Source organism: Crotalus tigris, unplaced genomic scaffold (assembly GCF_016545835.1).
Source record: "Crotalus tigris isolate CLP2741 ecotype Arizona unplaced genomic scaffold, ASM1654583v1 scf7180000024437.13266115, whole genome shotgun sequence".
In the NCBI taxonomy this organism is placed as follows: Eukaryota; Metazoa; Chordata; class Lepidosauria; order Squamata; family Viperidae; genus Crotalus; species Crotalus tigris.
The window spans coordinates 10,022,605-10,046,754 of NW_024100606.1; the positions used below are offsets into that span (position 1 = coordinate 10,022,605).

At 36.0% G+C, this 24,150-nt stretch overlaps 1 protein-coding gene across 17 annotated transcripts in view; it reads right to left on the reverse strand.

The window, feature by feature from the left end:
- The window catches only part of CACNB2 (calcium voltage-gated channel auxiliary subunit beta 2), a 236,689-nt gene that overhangs the window by 2,596 nt on the left and 209,943 nt on the right, over positions 1-24,150 (reverse strand). For 11 of the 17 annotated variants that reach the window (XM_039331656.1, XM_039331659.1, XM_039331661.1 and 8 more), the window contains 7 exons: positions 23,924-24,004; positions 23,640-23,698; positions 18,443-18,552; positions 13,395-13,403; positions 3,886-4,037; positions 3,317-3,412; positions 1,029-1,214 (listed from right to left, as the gene is read on the reverse strand). In XM_039331656.1, the coding sequence (XP_039187590.1) occupies positions 1,029-1,214; positions 3,317-3,412; positions 3,886-4,037; positions 13,395-13,403; positions 18,443-18,552; positions 23,640-23,698; positions 23,924-24,004 (693 nt within the window). The remainder of the gene's footprint in view (positions 1-1,028; positions 1,215-3,316; positions 3,413-3,885; positions 4,038-13,394; positions 13,404-18,442; positions 18,553-23,639; positions 23,699-23,923; positions 24,005-24,150) is intronic. The other 6 variants (XM_039331660.1, XM_039331658.1, XM_039331662.1 and 3 more) reach the window with 1 other exon arrangement.

Here is a 24,150-nt window from a genome sequence, read left to right on the forward strand (position 1 = left end):
CAAGCAAGGGCAGAACTGTTCAGATACATTATAGATTTATAATTTCTAAGAAAATAATGTATTCTTAACTTTGAAACTGGTATTTGGTCTCAGAGAAATATTATATCTAGTTTGGTAGGTATGCAAGTAGATTGTTAACTGAGAAGTTTGGCTTCAGGCCTGAATTTGATAATGGCAATTTTCCCAACTTGAGAGTTCCGTGAGAGTCAATTTGATTTTTCTTAAAAAGGCAACAATAGATTCCATTATTATTATTATTTTTCAAAAGTATTTAAGAGAGAAATATTAATGGAATGATTTAAATGGCATTGCATCTGTAAATTTAGAGGACATCTATAATAATTTCATATTTCATTTATTTCATATATATATATTTATTTCCCAACTTTATTGGGAATATGTTTCAGAGAATTCATTTGTTCTTCAGCTATTCTCGTTGTGTTTTGCAGAAGGCAAATGGGTATGCAACATAATGGAAAAGCTGATAGGTTTCTAGTCTGACAAGTGTTACAACAATTGACACATTTGCAGGATTTTGATCCACATCCCATTACACAGGTGAAAGATATAGATCTTTTATGTATTTTTTAAAAAAATCTGCCTAGTTTTTATAAATAACTCAAGGCAACTAACGTACAGAGGACTTCTTTTTCCTCCTATTTTTCCTACAGCAACCACCCTGTGAGATGAATTGGACTAAGAGAGATTGATTGGCCCAAAATCACTAATTTCAGGCTTTCATGCCTGAAATGGGACTAGAACTCACACTCTATTGGTTTCTAGCTGGGTGCCTTAATCACTAGATCAGGCATGTCAAACTTGCAACGCCACGTGACATCGTGCAATGTATTGCAACTTTTTCCCCATTGCCGGCACTGGGATGGGCGTGGTTTCGGCCCGTGATGCATCCAGCCTGCGTGCCAGCAGTTTGACATGACTACACTAGATCAAACTGGCTACTGGAAGATATAGTTATATTTATAATGTAAATAACCAACTCAGTGTATTGCATTTTTAAATGACCATACCTGTAAATTAACATTTGGGATTGGGTTGATGGGAAGAGTGGCAGATGCCAATGTGCGAGTGAGAAGCTGATTGGAAGGATGGCTGCTAGTAGGATGTGTGGCCTTCCAGTATGCTTCCAGATAGTCAGCCAGGTGTTCACAAGCATCTTCAAGCTGGTTCTCATCCAGAATCACATCAAACATTTCCTTATCAGAGGAAAAAAAGTGTGGAAAAGCAAATTCCCAAAACCACATCTAACGATCAGCAAAATCAGGAAATACATGATTTTAGAATACTGAATTCAATATTAATACGTGGCTTGTTTTTGCGGACAAAGCTAAATCACATTTACAGTTTAATTTTTTTATTTAAAAATTAAAAAAAAAATAGAAAAGAAAAGGACTGGGTGCTAAGTCCTTTGACAAATTTGGAGCAATAGTATTGAATCTTCCAGATATATCTAAAGGTAAAAAATAAAGGGTTCCCTGTCCAGTCATGTCCAACTCTAGAGGTGGTGCTCATTTCCATTTCTTGGTCAAGGCAGCAGTGCTGTCCAAAAACGTTATATGTGTCATATGGCTAACATGGCTAAATGCCAAAGATGCATGGAATACTATTACCTTCCCACCAAGTGGTACCTATTAATCTACCCACGTTTGCAGGCTTTCAAATTGCTAGGTGGGTAGGAACAGGAGCTCAATCCATTGGACAGTGCTTGTGTCTCAAATCTGAGCTGTCAGCTTTCCAGCTGACAAGCTCAGCGTCTTTAAATGCTGATCCAGTGCGCCCCCATATATCTAGAGGATTCGTATATAAATTGTATATTACATTGAACATATCAGCCTCTAATTGGTTTGAAAATGGTTTTGAAATGATTTCCAATAAGAAATTAAGATTCAAAACAGAATAAATATGAAATGGAAACCAATTCAAATTAAAGAATTTATTTTAGGTTCCAAATTAAACAACGTTATCTTACCATGTTTTTAAATACATGGTATATGCCTCCATATAAAATGGCATATGTGAACAAAAAAAGAATCTTTCTTTGTTGGAATGGTTACAAGGAAAATGAAAATATTTGCACTTGTCATGATCATGTCCCCTTATTGTTTTCTATCTTATCTGAGATGTTTTTTGAGATTAGTAAATCTAAGAACATCTATTCAGAATTTATTTTCCTAAGTATAATTTCAGTGATTAGGGCAAATACTTGCTCCAAAGAATTTAGTGGTTATTTTTATCAACAGCCACTAGAATGCCTATAGCTAAACATTGGAAAAATAAAATTATGACATTGAGACTCTGATAGTAAAATGTCTGATGTATTGTCATAGCAGAAAAATTGACCTACACTCTACAACCGCAACTGGTCAAGCTAAAATTAAAATTTTCTCAAATATATTGTCTGGTTTTATATCTTATGCCAACCGTAGGAACAGTAAAAGTTTTATATCAAATGTAAATGATAGAAACATATTTGGTTTCATGAATCCTTTTTCTTGTCTTCCTTTTTAACCATTTTAAGAAATATTTTTAAAAATCCCATTTTCTATCATTCTGATTTTGACTACCAAACAAAAACAGAATGATTTCTCACACTGAAATATATTCAGAAGCTAAAATTATACAGTGATATTCAAAAGTGAGTAATTGTATGTGCAAATACATATTGTCTGTGCAAGCCTTTTCCTTTAGTCAGTTGACATAATATACTTTTTCCCCAACAAAAAACAATATCTCTGTCATTTAAGACAGGTCTGCCCAGTCTCAAGCCTATATGGACAAAGAAACCCATCTGAAATTCCCAGGATGGACAGGAACAGTCAGTTTTGATTTTTAAGGGGTGGTGATGGAAGGTGTCTACAAGATTTAGGACAGAGGTGGGGAACTAGGGCCCCTTTATGACTTGAAGTCCACAAGTCATAAAAGGGCCATAGTTCCCCAGCCTTGTTTTAGGAGATAATATTTTCCCTGACGCTCCCAAATGAAAAAGAAAGGCTAAAAATGTCAACCCTACACAATGATATAACATCCTAAACAAGATAGAAAGAAGAAATGTAATCCAGATTAAGATTGCCCATGTAAGAGGAAAACAAAGGAGAGATGCTTGCTATTCTTTACCAGTCAGATGATTTGATTACTGCTTTTCACATAGGCACTGCATTCGCAGTCTGCATTCATTACTGAACCAGAGATTTTTGTTCCAACAGAAAATATTTGCCACAAAAATGAACAGAGACATAATTATAAAACAGGAAAGCTTATAAAGATGTTTTTCTACATATATATGTTAAGAATGACTCACTGGAGGGCACTGAGCCAGTTTATCAGCTGCTACCATTTGAACGTTAAGGTGCTTAGCCTGAGATTTGCCTCGGGATTTTATCAGTCTCTGTAAAACCTGTGGAAAAGATACTATAGTTAAAATAGAAGTTAATGAGCAAATGAAACAATACAGGATACGATACTGCACACTTAGCTATCATTTTAGAATCTTTTAATTCCAGTATCTTAAAGTAATGACAATATGGGAGGCAGGGTTATATGTATTCAGGAAAAAACTTTTTTTCCTTCTCAAATTTTGCTTCCAAACAATGAGGTCAATACTTTCTAGAAACTTACTCTTTCATCAATTCTTAATAAACACCCTTTTTCCTTTATGTAATATAGGATACTATTTTTAATTAAATAAGAAATGAGAAATTATGTGAACAAATTCATTAAAAGCTACCCATTCAATTTGGATTGTTTTCAACATACAGTGGTTCAAAATGTCAATGTATTAAAAGCAACATTTAAAAGATATGTGTTTTCACAATATAATTACATAAAAGAAAAGAAAAAGGGGAACAACAACTAGATGGAATTATTTACCTTTGGAGAAGTAATCTTTACATATACTATAATGGGTGCCAGGGAAGTTTTGCTAAGTTGAGCAGGATGATTAATAGTATCAGCATCAAGTACAACCAACTGTAATGTTCTTGCTAATTCAAATATTCGTTCAATTTCACTCTGAACTTCAGCTGCAAAAAGTACAGACATACTAGTTAAATAATTTATTATTTAGCAAATAATACAATGCAAATATAATATACATAGCATCCTATACCGAAAATTTTCTTTGGCTTTTTTGTTACATTGAATATAATTATTCAAAAATGTTATGCTTCCATTGATCTGTCTTCAACTGTAAATGTACATTTCTGCATTCCTGATAATCAGTCATGATACTCTTGCTTTTACTAATAGGTACCTTTTCCACTACTTTGCATACTTCTGCACAAACCAATTATTAAAACAGAGGAAAAGCGAAATGGCCCTCACTCCATTTTTATCATTATTTTTGTTGTCACTATTTAATATCCAATTTCAGTACTTAATAAAACATCAAAATGCAGTTCTATATTTTTTTATCAGTAAGTCATTTTCTATATGTAGGTTTCAACAGATTACTATCAGCATTCTACAATAGTAATTGTGTTGGCTATCTTGATTATGCAATATGAAGATAAAATATGAATTTAAAAAATGAACTTTCTTACTGCTTTTAATATATCATTAGTATTTTACAAAAAAGATCACAGTTATCAGAAAAAAAATCACATATGATAGAAAGACTCATTTAACTTTCTCCTTATAGATAACACTGGGTGTTATGGAAAGAACAGTGGAAAATATTGTTACAATCTACTATATTTCTTTTGGAGAAGTCCACATCATCATATTTATATACATTTTATATAAGAGTTTTAATAAATATTAAAACTTTCATTCGTCAATTTGAAACTAATAGTGATTTTATAAAAGGTGATTAAGAGCCAGTTTAATATAATGATTAAGGCAGCAAGCTAAAACCCAGGAGAATATATGTTCTACTTCTGCCTTAGGCACAAAGCCAAGTGGGTTACCTAGAGCCAGTCATTTTCAGCCCTAGAAAGGAGACAATAGCCAACTATTGCCAAAAAAAATCTTGCTAGAAAAGCTACAGGGACTATGGCAGAGACTTTCGATTCAAAGGTACAAAAAATAATTTTAAAAGGAGACTGATTATATATATTTAAAATTTATCTATTGATTTACTCTCAAAGTATTCTTTGGATTACATTATCAGATTTTGCTCATAAACTTAAGAGTTAATCAGATATTGTTCATATGCTAGCCTTGGCTTTCTAGCTTGAATTTTTCAAGAAAATATTATTTGTATAAATGTATAAAACAATCTATAAATCTAAACATTTGTGTGCATGTAAGCGTGTATATGTGTTCCTTATACTTTATAACAACGAAAACAACAACAATAATAAAGTTGGAAGGGACCTTGGAGGTCATCTAGTCCAACCCTCTGCTCAGGCAGGAAACCCTATACCATTTCAGACAAATGGTTGTCCAGTCTCTTCTTTAAAATCTCCACTGTTGGAGCATTCACAACTTACACAGGCAGGTTGTGTAAGTTCTAGGTTGCTTCTCTCTTTGGTTAGTTTCCATCCACTGCTTCTTGTCTTGCCTTCAGATGCTTTGAAGAATAGCTTGACTCCCTCTTCTTAGTGGCAGCCCCTGAGATATTAGAACACTGCTATCACGTCCCCCCTCATCCTTCTCTTCATTAAACTAGACATACCCAATTTCAGCAACTGTGCTATATCTGTTTTTGCCTCCAGTCCCCTAATCATCATTTTTGTTCTTCTCTGTACTCTTTCTAGAGTCTCAACATCTTTTTTACTTCATGGTGACCAAAACTGGATGCAGTATTCCAAGTGTGGCCTTGCCAAGGCAATGTAAAGTGGTATTAACACTTCAAGTGATCTTCACTCTATTAATGCAGCCTAACACTGTGTTGGCTTTTTTGGCAGCTGCAGCACACTGCTGGCTCATATTTAAGTGATTGTCCACTCCAAAATCCCTCACAGTTACTACTGTTGAGTGAGGTACCACCTATACTATAACTGTGCATTTAGTTTTTCTTGCTTAAATGTAGAACCTTACTTTTTTCACCATTGAATTTCATTTTGTTAGATAGCGCCCAATGTTCAAGTCTGTCAAGATCCTTCTGTATCTTAAGCCCATCTTCTGGAATGTTAGCTATTCATGCCAGTTTGGTGTCCTATGCAAATTTGATGAGTTCCCTCCATCCAAATTGTTAATGAAGATGTTGAAGAGCACTGGGCCCAGAACAGAGCCCTGGGGAACCCCAATAGACACGTCCCTCCATGTAAATGCGGTTCCATTGAGGACCACATACTGAGTACATCCGGGCAGCCAGCTACAAATCCATCTGGTGGTGATGCTGTCTAACCCACATTTTTCTATCTTATCAAGTAGTAGGTTGTGATCTACTTTATCAAATGCCTTACTGAAGTCCAAGTAAATTATATCCATAGTATTCCTCTGATCCACTAATTTTGTCACTTGGTCAAAGAATGCAATAAGATTTGTCTGACATGATCTGTTTTTGACAAACCCATGTTGGCTTTTAGTAATGACTTTGTTTGCCTCTAGGTGTTCGCTGATTCATTGTTTGATTATTTTTTCCAGAATTTTCCCAGATATTGAGGCTGATATTTCTGTAATTTCCTGGATCCATTTTTTTCCTTTTTTGAAGATGGGAACTACATCAGCTCTTTTCCAGTCCTCTGGTAGTTCCCCAGTGCTCCAAGATCTTTGGAAAATATAGTTCAGTGGTTCTGAGATCACATCTGCCAGTTCCTTGAGAACCTTGGGGTGTAATCCATCTGGTCCTGATGATTTGAACTCGTCCAGGCTGGACAGGTGCTCACTTATCGTTTTCTTGCCTATCTTAACTTGTGTTTCTATACTGTTTTTATGGCACTATTTTTGATAGGTTGGTCTGTTTTTTCTCTTTATGTAAAGACAAATGCAAAAAATGAATTAAATAGTTCTGCTTTCTCCCTGTTGCTTGTCACCTTCTTGCCACTTTCTCCCACTAATGGATCAATCATTTCCTTAACTTTTTTCTTGTTTTTTACATGTTGAAAGCAGCTTTTTTTGTTATTTTTTTACTTTGTTGCAAGCCTTAGTTCATTTTGAGCCTTAGCTTTCCTCAATTCATCTTTGCAGGCTCGGGCAATTTGCTATATTCTGCCTTAGTTATGTGCCCCCATTTCCACTTTTTATACTTGTCTTTTTTGTCTTTCAGTTTATCAGAGAGTTCTTTATGCAGCCATGCTGGTTTCTTTTGAGAGCTGTTGTTTTTCTTCTTCGTTGATATTGTGCTAGACTGGGCTTTTATAATCTCACTTTTCAAAAATTCCCAAGCTTCTTGAGTTGTTTTCCCTTTAAGGATTCTCATCCATGGAATCTTTCCCAAGTGCTCTCAAAGTTTATTGAAATTAGCTCTCTTAAAGTCCAAGTCTCTAGACTGACTATGTCCTATTGCTTGTGCTTGCATAATGTTGAAATCCAATATTGCATGATCACTCCCCCCAAGGTTCCTGTGGCTTCAACACCTTCTATCATTTCTCTCTTAGTAAAATTAAGTCCAATATGGCTGATCCCTTAGTTCCCTTCTCTACTTTTTCAGAGACAAAGTTGTCTTCTAGGTCAGCGCTTTTCAACTGGTGGTATGGGTACCACCTGTGGTACTTTGCCACATGGCAGGTGGTACACGATTACTAGCCAAGTATAGCAGGGGAGGGGAATGAGCCTAAGCAATCCAAGCCTAAGGGAGAGGCAGCTGCAGCTGCAGGACTGTCTGGGCTTGGCAGAAGCCCCAGGAGTCAGCAGGGCTCGAGCTGACTGGCTCCAGCTGATTGGCACTTCCAGAAGCAGCTCGGAGCTGGAAGTGAACTGAAGAAAAAAAGGGGCGGGGAAGAGAGGAGGGGCTATAAAAGAACATGGTTTGGGTGGGGGGAGGAAAAAAAGACAACAGGAAAGGTTTAATCTCTTTAAACAAATGTAATTAGTTTTACCCCCTTTAATTGAGTCTGTCTGTGGCTTTTACAAAGTTTTCTTTGAAGGTAAACAGGCTTAATTTAAAGCTAAAGCTTTTTGCAATTGCTGGAGTCTTTCAGTCTAGGATTGCAACACTGTGACACGACATGCCTGAGGCAGCTTAAAGAGAAAAAAAAATGGAGTTTGTGTTCCTTTATTTTATTTTCTTGCTTTGCACTTGATTCCTGTTTCTTTAAGAGTACAGGGAAGGGATTGGGGCAGTGCATTCTTACTACACTGTGGAAGAGCTCAGAAGGGAGAGAGGAAGCTAGCTCAGGACTGAGCTTTTTGAGGAATTCTAGGAATTGAGATCCACAAGTTTTAAAAGTGCCAAGTTGAAGACTCCTGAACTAGCTGGTAGTGGTGCATATTAATAGACATGGATAAGTTCATCATACATTTGTCAGTGCAAAGGGAAAGGGATTCAGCAAAGGAACAGCCACCAAAGAAATTAAAACTTGTACTTTTTTCTTTTTTTCTAGTTTGTGATATTTTATTAGATTATAGAATAAAATAGAAAAATACAAAAACAAATAGTAGGACACAGTGGGGAGGAAAAGGGGGAAAAGTGAGGGGGAGAAGGGAAAAAGAACATACTTCCTCTGTTGCACTACAACAGTGGTTCTCAACCTGTGGGTCGGGACCCCATTTGGGGTCGAATGACCATTTCACGGGGGTTGCCAAACAATGCAGTCCGCCATTTTTTCCCCCATTTTCCTTAGCTGTGCTACTCCCTTTTATTCTATTGGCTTCTGAAAGCCAATAGAATAGACTCTCTTGAATAGAATCTAATTCTATTGGCTTTCAAAAGCCAATAGGAATTGTCCAGGCTGTCTCTGCCCTGCTGAGCCCGCCAAAAGTCCCATTCTGCAAACGGTGCTGCACCAGTTGAGTAGTCCTCGACTTACGACCAGTTGAGTAGTCCTTGACTTACGACCGGTTGGGGGTCACGGCATTAAAAAGGTTGAGAACCACTGCACTAGAAGGAAGCATTAACATTGAACCTCAACTTTTTACTTTTCCATAATATTATAAACTAGCCATTTCTATAGCAACAAATGAATCTAATCAGTAAAACCCAAAATCCCCCCCTTTTTAGTCATTAAATTTTTGACACCTTGCTAAGCACTGGTGGTACTCAAATATTGTCATGTCCTAAAAGTGGTACAATCTGTGAAAAGGTTGAAAAGCCCTGTTCTAGATTTGTCAGGAATCTGTTTAATCTTCCACTTGGTGCAGAGTTTGTCTCCCAGTTAACGTCAGGGTAATTAAAGTCCCCCATTACTATTGTGATGTGCTTCCTACATACCTTAGTTAACTGACTAGCAAAAAGTTCATCTATTTCCTCTGTTTTTCTGGTTGGCCTATAGTATATACCAGGGGTCCCCAATCCCCGGTCCATGGACCGGTACTGGGCCGCGGCATGCCAGCAACCATTCCACACAAACAAGCAAAGTCCCATCTGTGGGATGCAGGCAGCAAAAAAAACCACAGTCCTGTCCACGGAAAAACCTTACTCCATGAAACTGGTGCCCAAACGTTTGGGGATGTCTGGTATACACCTATGGCAATGTAATTTCTCCCCTTTTATATTGATCCAAAGGCATTCAAGACAGTTTTCATCATTATTGTGCTCTATTTCTATAGAGATGTAGTTATCTCTTACTGTATATATAGACCAATTGTCAACTCTACAAATGAGCATGGATGCAGTCATTTTTCCTACTCATTTTCAGTTGCCACATAGAATTGAGGGAGAGGGGTTGCCAAGTGCTTCGCTAGTCTAAATAATCTTTTGTGCCTTGGGAACCAAGGTCATCAGTTGCTCCCAAGACTGCAGGCTGGGCATTGTGTAAAAAACCAAGAAGATGTACTGGGGAATGTAGTTGCTTGCATAGCTTTAGGGGTGGGATTTTTTAACTTTGTATTGGGGAATTGTTACGTGTATCTCCAGACTTGGTTTCACATTTGATGTGCCGATACTTTGTAACTAATAAACATGTTCTTTGAGGAATTTGCAAGCCTTGGAGTTCTGCTTTATTCGTCTCTATCTGTCGGAACCATGACACCAACTCCGCCTTCTTAGAGGAGACCAAATCACAATTGTAAAGATGGAGGAAAAATGCTAATGATTATTATTTATTTATTACTTCAATTTATATAGCTACTTGCTCAGCATATAGTATGCCCCTCTGTAACGACAAATTATAGCAAAACGAAAAGAGTCAGGCACAAGTCTCAGTGTTGCATTTCTGCAATGCTTACATGAGTCCAGTCCCTTGCTGATAAACTACAACACTGAAACTCTGGGGAACAGCAATATATTCTGCTATTCTTGGTGCTTTATCTAACAAATAAAAACCAGAATGTCTGCCCTACTGATTCCCCCCCCCCCGAAACAATATGATCAGCACACAAGTTGATTTAAATGTTTTAAGCTTCTGGAGACATTGTAGAAGTTAGAAATATTGAGGATCTATTATCCTCTTCTAATTGCCCAACCTATAGGCCTCTGCTTTGGCCGTCTTGGCATCTAAAAGTCTGCTGAAAAACAGACCCTGAGGGAAAAAAAAAAAAGGAAATCCAGTGCTGGATTTTCTTTCAAGGTTGGTGCACTCATCTTACCTGGGGAAATCTAACTCATTCATAGCCCTGGAATGCTTGGTCTAATTTGACTGCTTCTGATCTTTATCTGTAAATATTATTGTTTAGAGCAGTTATGCTTATTTTATTATTATTTTTACAAATAACTCAAGGCAGCAAATGCATCTAATCCTCCTCCTCCTATTTTCTCTACAATAACTCTGGGAGGTGAGTTGGACTGAGAGTAAGTGTCTAGTCCAAGATCACCCAGCTGGCTTTCATGGTTATAGGTTATAATTTTTCAAAATATAATCAATCAAATGTGAATGAAAATGTTGCATTATTTTAAAAGATTAAAAATTGTTATTAATCATGAACAACCAGACTATTTTGCTATCTGTCTTAAAAGAAAATGCAAAGCAGCAAAAACAAATCATGTGTGAGACACTGATTTAACAATAAATATCATACAGTACCACAAAAACATCATCACTGAAAAAATACAAAACAAATTAAATATTTCTGGAAATATCTTATTTCCAGAAAATTACAGATGTTTTTTCAATAGTAATGTGGTATAGGGCGACAAAAGGTTGAAAAAGATGCAACATTTCCATCAAAAGTTTTCACTATTATGGCATTAGATATGCATAACTTTCACCCTTTTGCAATCAGACCTAAATGACCATTGAGTTTCTTTATACAGATCCACTGCTCTGCTTCTTGAAGTACTGTTGTATTTTTCAAGCACAGTAATAAAATGATGTTGTATTTTTATTATTCTTTTAATACTTTTTTAACAATTTTATTTTGTTCAAAAGATTAAAATTTAAAAGAAAATAATTGAACAGAGACAAAGCAAAACATTGGTTAGTTTTGTTTTGTCTCTGTTCAATTTTTTACTTATGGATTTGAATTTGAATTTTTGAGTGAAATAAAATTGTTAAAAAGTGTTTTTAAAACAAATGTAACATGTCATAGTATATTTTCCAATGAATGTTTCTTCTCCATACTTCTATTTTATTTGAAAATTTGTCATTAAACAAATCCTAAAATTCAAAAAGCTTGACATTTTAAAGAAAGAAAATAGAACTATTCATATAATGCAAAATGGTTAAGAAACCCAACATTAATTATCATAACCAGAAAAAAAATAATGAATTTCAAGAGGCTACAAAGAAGATTTCAAAACAGGAAAAATTGAATGTTTTTCAGGCAAGTTTTAATTATAACCAATTATTTTAAGGTTCTAAAGAGGCCTTACAATTAGTAGATCTGACAGATGACTTTTTTATTCAAAGCATCTCAGAAAGAAAATGACTCAGGCTTATCAAGAAATCAGAAATTCTTGGAAGAGAATATAGTTCAGGGTTAAACTGTGGAGTCTCTGAGCTTGGTTGTTTACTTACGTTTCATTTATCATCAGCACTGATGGCAAATATAAAGGGATACCACTGGTTGAAAGACTCTGTCCCTATGATTCTGGAAGGGTGCAAACCTCTGGACATATCTTTCTTTGCTGCTCTTTTTATAGAGACATTCACACAAAATTTATTTTCCTGATAATTAACAGGTATCCTAGAATTCTGACACTATTTATCTTCAGGGGCTGATTAAAGATGAACAGATCGTAGTCACAGCGCATGTAGTTAGATTCTGTGCAGCAGAAGGATTTGTCAGAGGATTTGTCAGAACGATGAATAAGGATTTGTCAGATTTGTCAGAACGATGAATAAATCCATTATAGTTGGATTTGTCAGAACGATGAATAAATCCATTATAGTTATTTTACACAATTAATGAACTAAATGTTTTGATATTATCACCTTGTTGCATTTTAATAACTAATGACTAGAGGCCTTTGCAATTTAAGGATTAATTATTATATTATAGCTTAGGCCTTGTTCTTTATAGGATTCCAAGATAGGATAGGATTCCAAATTATGATTTTGCCATAGATTTTGTTATTTGTTATTACTTTATTCTAGAACTGTCAAGTAGATACCCCTTGAGTATTTTTAATTATATTGGTCTTTGACTGTAATAAACTATGTATCATTCTAGAGTGAACATGTTGACAAATAACTCTTTATATTTGCAGAGCAAAAATTCTACTCTGAAAATTAATGTAATTTTAGCCAGGGATATATGAAGTCTATGAGCTATTCTTAGTTTTTTCTCCCCCTCCTAATCAGGCTGAGAATAAGATCCTCTAAATTGAAAAAGGCCAAATTGGCTGTAAATAAATAAAGTAGCTACTAAAATGGTTGAAAAATGGATATAATAATATGAATGATGTACTGAATTTTTAAGCAATAAATTCCCAAGAGTGATTCAGTGTGTATACTAAATCTTATTTGCATGAATATCTTTGATAAAGAAAAAAATTGCTAGATGAATTTTGACCATCACTTAATTGTGTATTCGTATAAATGTTCTTAAAAACTATTTAGAGATCACAGTATAAAAACAATCTACACAATGTATACAGTAACAAGACAAACACAGCTTCAAAGGCAATATATTCAAAGCAGTGTACCCTTTTTGTGCATGCAACAATGTAGGTACATGTAGCCCAATTCCACAATGAAAAATAGTGATCACAAACAGCAACATGCACATCTACAGTTTTGGACCAGTGCAATACAAAATTTAAGAATTCTGTTATTTAAAACTCTAATTATCAAATATTTTATACCTATTTTCTTCCAGAAAAAGATTCAGTACAAACTATGACCTATTTTTGCCATTACAAAACCTTCTATCAATAGCAGATAGTGATTTTGTGAGCTACAATGCGTACTAAACACGCACAAAAGGAAAAATAACTAGCAATTTTATATACATACCCAAAACATCTGGAAAGGGTGGGCAGTAATGAATGGAAAAACCCAAGAGAATCAGGATCTTGTCCAAAACATTCAGAATGAGATAAACTTACAGAAGCAACTAGAAATATGATGTTCATGGGAGCAAATAAGAAACGGTTGGATTTGAAACTGACAAAGAAATGAAGCAAAAGCCATGTTTGGTTCAGAAGCATTACAGATACTAACTATGGACATACAGGATTGCATTACTGCAGGGGTGTCAAACTCGCAACGTCATGTGACATATTGCGATGTATCGTGACTTTTTTTTCCATTTCCGGCAACAGGGTGGGCGCAGTTTTGCCATGACACATCCGACCCGTGGGATGGCAGTTTGACACCTCTGAATTACAGCTGCTGAAATTTAAACTGTGTTTTGAGTGAAGCATATTTATTTCAAAAGAATGTATTTTTTATAAAACTTTTCAAAGACCAATCCTTGGTAGTCTCTAATATATTTCCATTGAATGCATAAAAATATATATAATGGCAATCTGTTCAATATAAATTTATCTAAAAAACAGAAAATTAAGAAAGCAACATGCATTTTATATTAACAAAACTGGATTATGTTACCTCATAAAAATGTAAAATATAAAATAAAATTGAGGAGCTTCCCCCCCAAAAAAAGATTTTCAGAACATAATTCTTGATTTTCTGAGAATATTGGATGACCTTGGAATAGTTCTTATTCACAAATAAATTGTGAATAAGAACTTCTTTGGTACTTGATGAATGTACATCATGCAACAACTTTGATAAAGCTTATGTTTAGGTCCAGTTAATTCTTAAATGGAAATCCAATGTACCTATGTGGAAAATAGGTACATTAAACTCCACAATTTAAAAAAAAAATCAAGATATAACCATTTTACTGGAGCTTGTTATGCATCATGTACTGAGATATTATACACACATATTATGGCTGGAATCCAAAGAGATATCTTAGATTAATTACAATTGATATTGTAATTAATGGGAGACACAGAGAAATTGATTATTCTCTAGGCTAAAAAATATTGGCAGTAAGGACACAACAAAATTAATACCACAGCTAAAAACACAATAACTGATCTGACAATAAATAGAAGTTATTTATATCATTTTGCCTTGAAGTCAAATTTGATTCATGAAGTTTTCTAGGCATTTGAAAAAGTGCCTAGGATGGGAGAAAAATCCAGCTGGCTTGGCAATCTGCCTGAACTCAGAACCACAGGAGTCTTTCAACTGCCCCCTTGGCCTATCTGCCCTCCCCCGCCAGTCTATACAATTTGGCCAGTCTATACAATTAGCACTCCTTGGTGGCAGTGCCGGGGCTGAAGTAGAGACACTGCCCGAGCCTTCTCTTCAGCTGTCCTGCCAAGAAATGTACCTCAAGTTCCACACCATGGTAAGCCATTCCAATGCCACAGCACAAAGCCCCAACCACCTCTATTATTATGTTCTCCATTTGCCCTACCATCCTGTGCTTTGCTTGCCCTATTGGCCTTGCCATTCTGGATTTTGTTTAGCCTGCTGGCCTAGTCACCTGCATTCTGCTGTCCTGTTCTCCAAATAGTTTGCACTCTCACAATTCTTAGAAAACTTTAGGAACATTTTAAAGCTAGGCCTGTTGTTCTCCAAATCTTTTTTACAATAATTTGGAAGTCCTCAAAAGCTTTCCAAAGCATGTGAGAACAGTAGACAAGGCCTCTTGCAAAATTTTAGAAGGCCTGAGAAGTCTCCTAAAGCTTCATGAAAACAGCTTGAGTAGCCTCGAGAAGTCCTGGCAAGGCCAGCAACTGCCTTATAGAGGGCCTGGCTAGACATACCTTATCAGCAGTAAAAGTCAGCTAGAGCTCTTAAAGTGAGAGGAATGGAAAGGGTTAGGGTTATGCAAGTTAGCTCCATTACATAGTTTATACAAGAATTACAGAATAACAAAGTTGGAAGGGACTTTGGTGGCCTTCTAGTCCAACCCTTCTCAAGCAGGAAACCCTATAACATTTCAGATAAATGATTGTCTAATCTCTTCTTAAAAACCTCCAGTACACACAAACACATATAAATAAAATAAAATAAAATAAAATAAAATAAAGCAATGAACAGAACAGAACAGAATAATAGAGTTGGAAGAGATCTTGGAGGTCTTCTAGTCCAATCCCCTGCTCAGCCAGAAAACCCTATACCATTTCAGACCAATCTCTATCTTAAACACTTCCAGTGTTGGAGCATTCACAACTTATGGAGGCAAGTTGATCTACATGGCTGGGCAGGAATTCTGGGTGTTGAAGTCCAGGAGTCATAAAAGAGACAAGGTTGCCTACCCCTGCAGTAGGTAATTATTCTAACCATCAGGAAATTTCTCCTTGGTTCTAAGTTGGTTCTCTCCTTGAGAGGTTTTTATCCATTGCTTCTCATCTTGCCTTCAATTAGTTTGGAAAATAGATTGTCCATCTCTTTCCTGTGGCAATCCCTCAAATATTGGAACACTGCTATCATGTCACCCTAGTCCTTTTTATTAAAGTAGACATACCCAATTCCTGCAACTGTCCTCCAATCCCCTAATCATCTTTGTTGCTCTTTTCTCAATCTCAACATCGTTTATACTATGGCGACTGAAACTAGATGCAATATTCCAAGTGTGGAAGGTATTATAAATTGGTATTAACATTTCACATGAACTTGATTCTATTCCTCTGTTAATACAACCTAGGACTGCATTGGCTTTTTTGGCAGCTGCAGCACACTGCTGGCTCATATTTAAGTGATTGTCCACTCCAAGATCCCTCTCACAGTAATTACTATTGAGCCAGGTACCACCTATACTATACCTGTGCATTTGGTTTTTCTTGCCTAAACATAGAACTTTACTTTTGTCACCAATGAATTTCATTTTGTTAGATAGTGCCCAGTGTTCAAGTCTATCTTAAACCTATCTTCTGGAGTGTTGGCTATTTCTGCCAGCTTGGTGTCATCTGCAGATTTGATGAGTTCCCCTTCTATTCTCTTGTCTAAATCATTGATGAAGATATTGAAGAGTACTGGACCTAAGACAGAGCTTTGGGGTATCCCACTGCATTCTTCCCTACATGAAAATGCAGTTCCATTAAGGACTACAAGTTGAGTGTGGTTGATCAGCAAATTATGAATCAATCTAGTGGTGATGCTGTCTATTCCTCATTTCACTATCTTATTAGGTAGTTAGTTGTGGTCTACTTTATCAAATGAAGTTCAAGTAAATTATGTTCACAGCATTTCTCTGATCCACTAATTTTGTCACTTTATCAAAGGATGCAATAAAATTTGCCTGGCATGATCTAATACCCCTTTTTGGTTTTCTTTATACTCTCAAAATAGTGAGAAATCATACCAGCATTATTTTTAAGTTTTCTACTTACTGCAATGTACAGATAAATGAAAGTCAGCAACTTTGTTTAACAATTTTCAGTCTGTGGAACAGCCATGGAGTTTATTATGGATATGCAAAACTGGCATATAATTATTGACCAGGGAACAAGGAAAAATATTATTTGTTAATGCTGGTCTATGAGCGTAATAAAAATTGATTGTTTGATTGAAATATTACTTGTTTTCCTGAATAAACAATATAATTTTTAAAAAATTAGGTCAAGTTTGTTTGATATCATTATATTATTTAAGGAATGTCTACAATGCACAATCACAGATTTGCAAAAAACAACAACAAAAGACGTTCTTTGATTACAGTTCTTGATTAATATTAATGAATCCTACAAAATATTGCATTATTTGAATTCTTACTATTCAAAGTGATATTTTATGGAAACTATAGCAACTGGTTTCAGCTTGATAGAAATAGGCAATGAATATTTAAACATATTTTTATATGTATATTAACAAAATGTTATACTAAAGGATAAAACTTTTAAAGTTATAGTTAACACAGCCACAGAGTAATTATAGAAAGCAAAGGTAACTTTTCTTTTTTAAACTTCTATTTTCCTCTAACAGGATCTTCTTTTTCTTTATTTTGCAGGGATGAAGGTTAGCAGCATCTTAAACTGCAAACCCAACTATACATGCACTAGCCCAGAGGTAGGCAACCTTGGCTCTTTTATGACTCGTGGACTTCATCTCCCAGAATTCCTGAGCCAGCACGGCTCAGCTTGGAAACCTCTCCCTTTCCCCTCAGCATGGCTGGCTCAGGAATTCTGGGAGTTGAAGTCCACGAGTCATAAAAAAGCCAAGGTTGCCTTCCCCTGCACTAGCCTCAACTGTACACATGCTAGTCTCATGTTAACTGAAGTTTGGATTACACTAAACATGACCTGTATTAGTTTACAATTTGCACTGAATTAAACCAAATTATCAACATTATTAAGATCACATTATTAAAATGCAATTAATTGTGACTTACCTGTAATCTCAAGAATGTCAGTAGTGATATGAAATCTTTGCTACATTAAACATGTATTCCAGTACTGTTGGTCAATTATATATACAGTATAGGCAGCAAATAAATTTAATAAATAATAAATGAATATAAATATGAAAACAGACTTTTTTTCAAAGATTAATGCAATTCTAGAAAATATATATGTTGCTTTTATATCAATAGGATTATGTATGAGTAACAATTTATACACTAGATTATAGAGTTCATTTTGTAATTTCATCATTTCCCCATAACTCCTTAATTTACATAGTTTCAGAATATATTTGACAGATTTTTATTTCAAAAATTTGAAAGATATTACTTTGAAACATGAACATAATTTCACCTGAACAAGCCAAGAAGTTAGTATTTTTACTTTAAAAACTTGTTACCTTGAAACCTGAACATAATTTTATTTCAACAAGCCGAAAAGTTAATATTATACTGATACTAAAAGTAACTTCAAAAAGGAGAAAAGTTAATTTAGGGTTTGTATGTATTTTTTTTAATCCAGACCTAGAATTGCTAAAAGTAGATTAGAATTAATATGCTGGCATTACAATGAATATTTTTTTTAAAAAAACCCAATTAGCTCATGGCTGGTGATATTGTTATCATTTCATACCCTTACCTAAGCTTGACCTTGTATTGGATCGTTCTATTATCGCATGCTTGCTGGGATTGTTTAATACTGAACGTTTGGCAAGCGAGATGTCTGCTGTAACCCGTGTGATTGAGATACTAAATAAACATAACAAAAGACAAACAATGTTGTGACTATTAAAATTCAAGAAATGAAATTTATGAAAGCAAATTAATCAGCAGCAATTGAATTGAATATTACACACATCTTTAAATGAACTGTTTTAGCTGCTGCTACAAAATAGAAAGACAATATGCTTTTATCTTTACAGACATTTAAAAAATATCCATTCAGCATATAATATGACATTTCCTCTCTGAATAGAAATTTTATTTCTTATAATCTTACTTTTGGTTTCTGTCTCATTAATATCACCTTTCTTTTACCTCTCCAAACTTCCAGTTTGAATTCACTCTTAACTGAATAAATAGTTCACTATTTCTTTGATTTATTATTTACCTTACCAGCTCTTACCTTTAGAAATTACCTTTAGAAATGTTCAAAAAGAAAAAAAGCTATGGAATACACAGAACCAGTATTTATTGTAAAGTTTAACCTGCTGGATTCTGCATTAGATCTCTCTATGATCACACAGAGCTTCCACTATTATAGGTGGGCACAAAAGTGGTAGAGATAGAAATAGGAAGATCTGTGATAGATCAAATGCTCTTTGTAATTTATGGATTATTGCCTTGTCGTGGCGAAGGGGCTTGCGTAACTCAATGAAGCTATAAGCTATGCCGTGCAGGGCCACCCAAGACGGACAGGTTATAGCAGAGAGTTCTGACAAAATGTGATCCACTGGAGAAGGAAATGGCAAACCACTCCAGTATCTTTGCCATGAAAACCCCATGGACAGTACTAAAAGGAAAAAGATATGACGCTGGAAGATGAGCCCCTCAGGTCGGAAGGTGTCCAATATGCTACTGGGGAAGAGCAGAGGGCTAGTACTAGTAGCGCCAGAAAGAATGAAGCGACTGGGCCAAAGCCGAAAGGACGCTCAGCTGTGGATATATCTGGTGGTGAAAGGAAAGTCCAATGCTGTAAAAATTTTTCTCCATAGGAACCTGGAATGTAAGATCCATGAATCAAGGCAAGCTAGACGTAGTCAAAAAAGAGATGACAAGACTGAACATCGACATCTTAGGAATCAGCGAACTAAAATGGACAGGAATGGGTGAATTTAACTCAGATGACCATCAGGTATACTACTGTGGGCAAGAATCCCTCAGAAGAAATGGAGTAGCCTTCATAGTCAATAAAAGAATAGGAAAAGCAATACTGGAATACAATCCTCAAAATGACAGAATGATCTCTATTCGAATCCAAGGCAAACCATTCAATATCACAGTAGTCCAAATCTATGCCCCAACCACTGGTGCTGAAGAGGATGAAATTGACCGGTTCTATGAAGCCCTACAGCACCTTATAGAATTAACACCAAAAAATGATGTCCTTATCATCATGGGGGATTGGAATGCTAAGGTAGGAAGCCAAAAGATAACCGGAATAACAGGCAAGTTTGGCCTTGGAGTACAAAATGAAGCAGGGCACAGGCTAATAGAATTTTGTCAAGAGAATACGATGGTCATAACAAACACTCTTTTCCAACAACCCAAGAGACGGCTCTACACATGGACATCACCAGATGGTCAACATAGAAATCAGATTGACTATGTGCTCTGCAGCCAAAGATGGAGAAGCTCTATACAGTCAGTAAAAACAAGACCAGGAGCTGACTGTGGCTCAGATCATGAGCTTCTCGTTGCAAAATTTAGGCTTAAATTGAAAAAAGTAGGGAAAAGCACTAGGCCACTCAGGTATGAACTAAATCATATTCCTGATGAATATACAGTAGAGGTGACAAATAGATTTAAGGAACTGGATCTGATAGACAGAGTGCCTGAAGAACTATGGATGGAAGTTCGCAACATTGTACAAGAGGTAGCAACTAAAACCATCCCAAAGAAAAAGAAATGCAAGAAAGCAAAATGGCTGTCTGAGGAAGCTTTGCAAATAGCTGAGGAAAGAAGGGAAGCAAAAGGCAAAGGAGAAAGAGAAAGATACACCCAATTGAATGCAGAATTCCAGAGAGTAGCTAGAAGAGATAAGAATGCCTTCTTAAATGAACAGTGCAAAGAAATAGAAGAAAACAACAGAATAGGGAGGACCAGAGATCTCTTCAAGAAAATTGGAGATATGAAGGGAACGTTTCATGCAAAGATGGGCATGATAAAGGACCAAAATGGCAGAGACCTAACAGAGGCAGAAGAGATTAAGAAGAGATGGCAAAACTACACAGAAGAACTATACAAGAATGAGCTTAACATCCCAGATAACCACAATGAGATGGTCATTGACCTCGAACCAGACATCCTAGAATGTGAAGTGAAATGGGCCTTAGAAAATCTGAGCAACAACAAAGCTAGTGGACAGTATTCCAGCTGAGCTATTCAAAATCTTAAAAGACGATGCAGTAAAAGTGCTACATTCAATTTGCCAGCAAATTTGGAAAACTCAACAGTGGCCACAGGATTGGAAAAGGTCAGTTTACATTCCAATTCCAAAGAAAGGCAATGCCAAAGAATGTTCAAACTATCGCACCATTGCACTCATTTCACATGCTAGTAAAGTTATGCTTAAAATCCTACAAGCTAGACTCCAGCAGTATGTGGATCGAGAACTACCAGAAGTACAGGCAGGATTTCGAAGAGGCAGAGGAACTAGAGATCAAATTGCCAACATACGCTGGATCATGGAGAAAGCTAGGGAGTTCCAGAAAAACATCTACTTCTGCTTCATTGACTATGCAAAAGCCTTTGATTGTGTGGATCACAACAAATTGTGGCAAGTTCTTAAAGAGATGGGAGTACCAGACCATCTCATTTGTCTCTTGAGAAACCTATATGTGGGTCAAGAAGCAACAGTGAGAACCGAACACGGAACCACTGATTGGTTCAAAATTGGAAAAGGAGTCCGGCAAGGCTGTATACTGTCGCCCTGCCTATTTAACTTATATGCAGAGCACATCATGAGAAAGGCAGGGCTAGATGAATCAAAAGTTGGAATTAAGATTGCCGGGAGAAATATCAACAACCTAAGATATGCAGATGATACCACTCTATGGCAGAAAGTGAAGAGGAACTAAAGAGCCTCTTGATGCGGGTGAAGAAGGAGAGTGCAAAAGTTGGCTTGAAACTCAACATTAAGAAAACCAAAATCATGGCATCCGGCCCTCTCAATTCCTGGCAAATAGATGGGGAAGAAATGGAGGTAGTGACAGATTTTATTTTTCTGGGCTCCAAGATCACCTCAGATGGGGACTGCAGCCAAGAAATTAAAAGACGCTTGCTCCTGGGGAGGAAAGCTATGGCAAATCTAGACAGCATTCTAAAAAGCAGAGACATCACCCTGCCAACAAAAGTGCGTATAGTCCAGGCCATGGTTTTCCCAGTTGCAATGTATGGCTGTGAAAGTTGGACCATAAGAAAGGCTGAGCGCAAAAGAATTGAGGCCTTTGAACTATGGTGCTGGAGAAGACTCCTGCGAGTCCCTTGGACTGCAAGGCGTTCAAACCGGTCAGTCCTAGAAGAGATCAACCCCGACTGCTCCTTAGAAGGCCAGATCCTGAAGTTGAAACTCAAGTACTTTGGCCACCTAATGAGAAGGAAGGATTCACTGGAGAAGAGCCTAATGCTGGGAAAGATTGAGGGCAATAGAAGAAGGGGACGACAGAGAATGAGATGGCTGGATGGAGTCACTGAAGCAGTAGGTGTGAATTTAAATGGACTCCAGAAGATGGTAGAGGACAGGAAGACCTGGAGGAACGTTGTCCATGGGGTCGCGATGGGTCGGACACGACTTCGCAATTATCAACAACAGGAGTCTATTTATATGGGAGAGAGGATCCTGAACTACTTATAGTATGAAGAATATTTTTATGCTGCTGATGAAACCTTACCATATGGTACCTCATCAGAGATTTGATCCAATATTTTGGCATATCATTTCATTACCCTTCAATCAAGGAGATTAGGACAATAGACATTCTAAGACAGGGGTTTTCAAACTTGGTCCTTTTATGACTTGTGGACTTCAACTCTCAGAATTCCTTAGCCAGTGTGCCTGGCTGAGGAATTCTGGAAGTTGAAGTCCACAAGTCATAAAAGGGCCAAGTTTGAAGACCCCTGCTCTAAAGACTTTTTAGCAGCAGGTTTCACTGAAAGTCTATGGTCACAAACATCATCATGACTAATAATGAGATGCTCAATCTTCCACATATTATCAAATTTCTTCTTTAAAATGTGCATATTGATAGAAACATCTTATAATATAGGTAATCCTTGACTTATGAGTACAATTGAGCCCAAAATGTCTGTTGCTAAGTGAGACTTTTGTTAACTTGCCCCATTTTATAACCTTTTTTGCCACAGTTGTTAAGTGAATCACTGCAGTTTTTAAGTTAGTAACATAACTGTCTTATCAAAAGGTTACAAAAAAATTGATCACAGGGAACCCTACAACCATCATAAATATGAGTTAGTTGCCAAGCATCTCAATTTTGATCATGTGGCCATGGGGATCCTGCAATGGCTGTAAGTGTGAAAAACAGTCAGAAGTCACTTTTTTCAGTGTCACTGTAACTTTGAATGAGCTATTATTAATTCAAGCACTACCTGTACTGAAATAGTACCAAATTCCATGATTTAACTCTGTGGCATTCTAAATGATTCAATACCATAACAAACTCCCCAACTCTGAACAATGCAGTTGAGGGTGGAAGAGGGCTCTCTATCCACTTTCTTCCTACCATATAAATTTTACAATATTCTGTTATGTTCCTCAGTATTTTTTCTTAAGTGGAATTATTTCACTCATTTTAAAATTCTATCAATAAGTTTTATTACTATATTTCCTAGCAGATTTAATCTTTCTTAACTGGATATCTCTATCCTTTCTCTTCTATACAGTGCCAAATTAGGCAAGCAGGTAGAATGATTAATGTTTTTGACACATAGTTACTCCTAATGGCAATATACTTCTTTTTCTATCCCTAGGTCTAATAAATACTACAAATAACTAACAGAATATACAACCAAACTTGAAATCAAAGAAATGCAGATAAAATTGGGTAAAACAGAGATGTTAATTTCACTCTAATTTAGATTATATTCTTAATACTTACCGCCCTTCAAATCTATGTTTTAAAAAATCAAATAATGCTTTTTGCATCATATCCGTCACCTGGAATAAAATAATACATCCACATGTCATGACAAATCTAGATTAAAAAATGTACGACTTTACACTTATCCATGTTAGTTTATTCTGATTCATAATGGAAAAATATACTGGAATTCTTTTTTACTAAATTTTGAAAAGCATAGAAAAATATACTGGAATTCTTTTTTACTAAATTTTGAAAAGCATAGTTTCAAATAAAATAAAAAAGGTTTATAATATTCTTACCTCATATCCCTTTAAAGAAGGCCCCACTAAAACAACTGGTCGCATAGAAGGCACTACATCATATGGAGGGATGTGCTCTGTCTGATAAAGATCAAAAAGATAATTCCAACATCAAGCTTCAAAGTTTTTTCTTCACATGTTTATTTAACAAAACTGATTGATGTCATCAAGGAAAAAAATTACTTTGCCTGAGAGTTTTTTCCAAAAACATTGTGAAACTATTATAT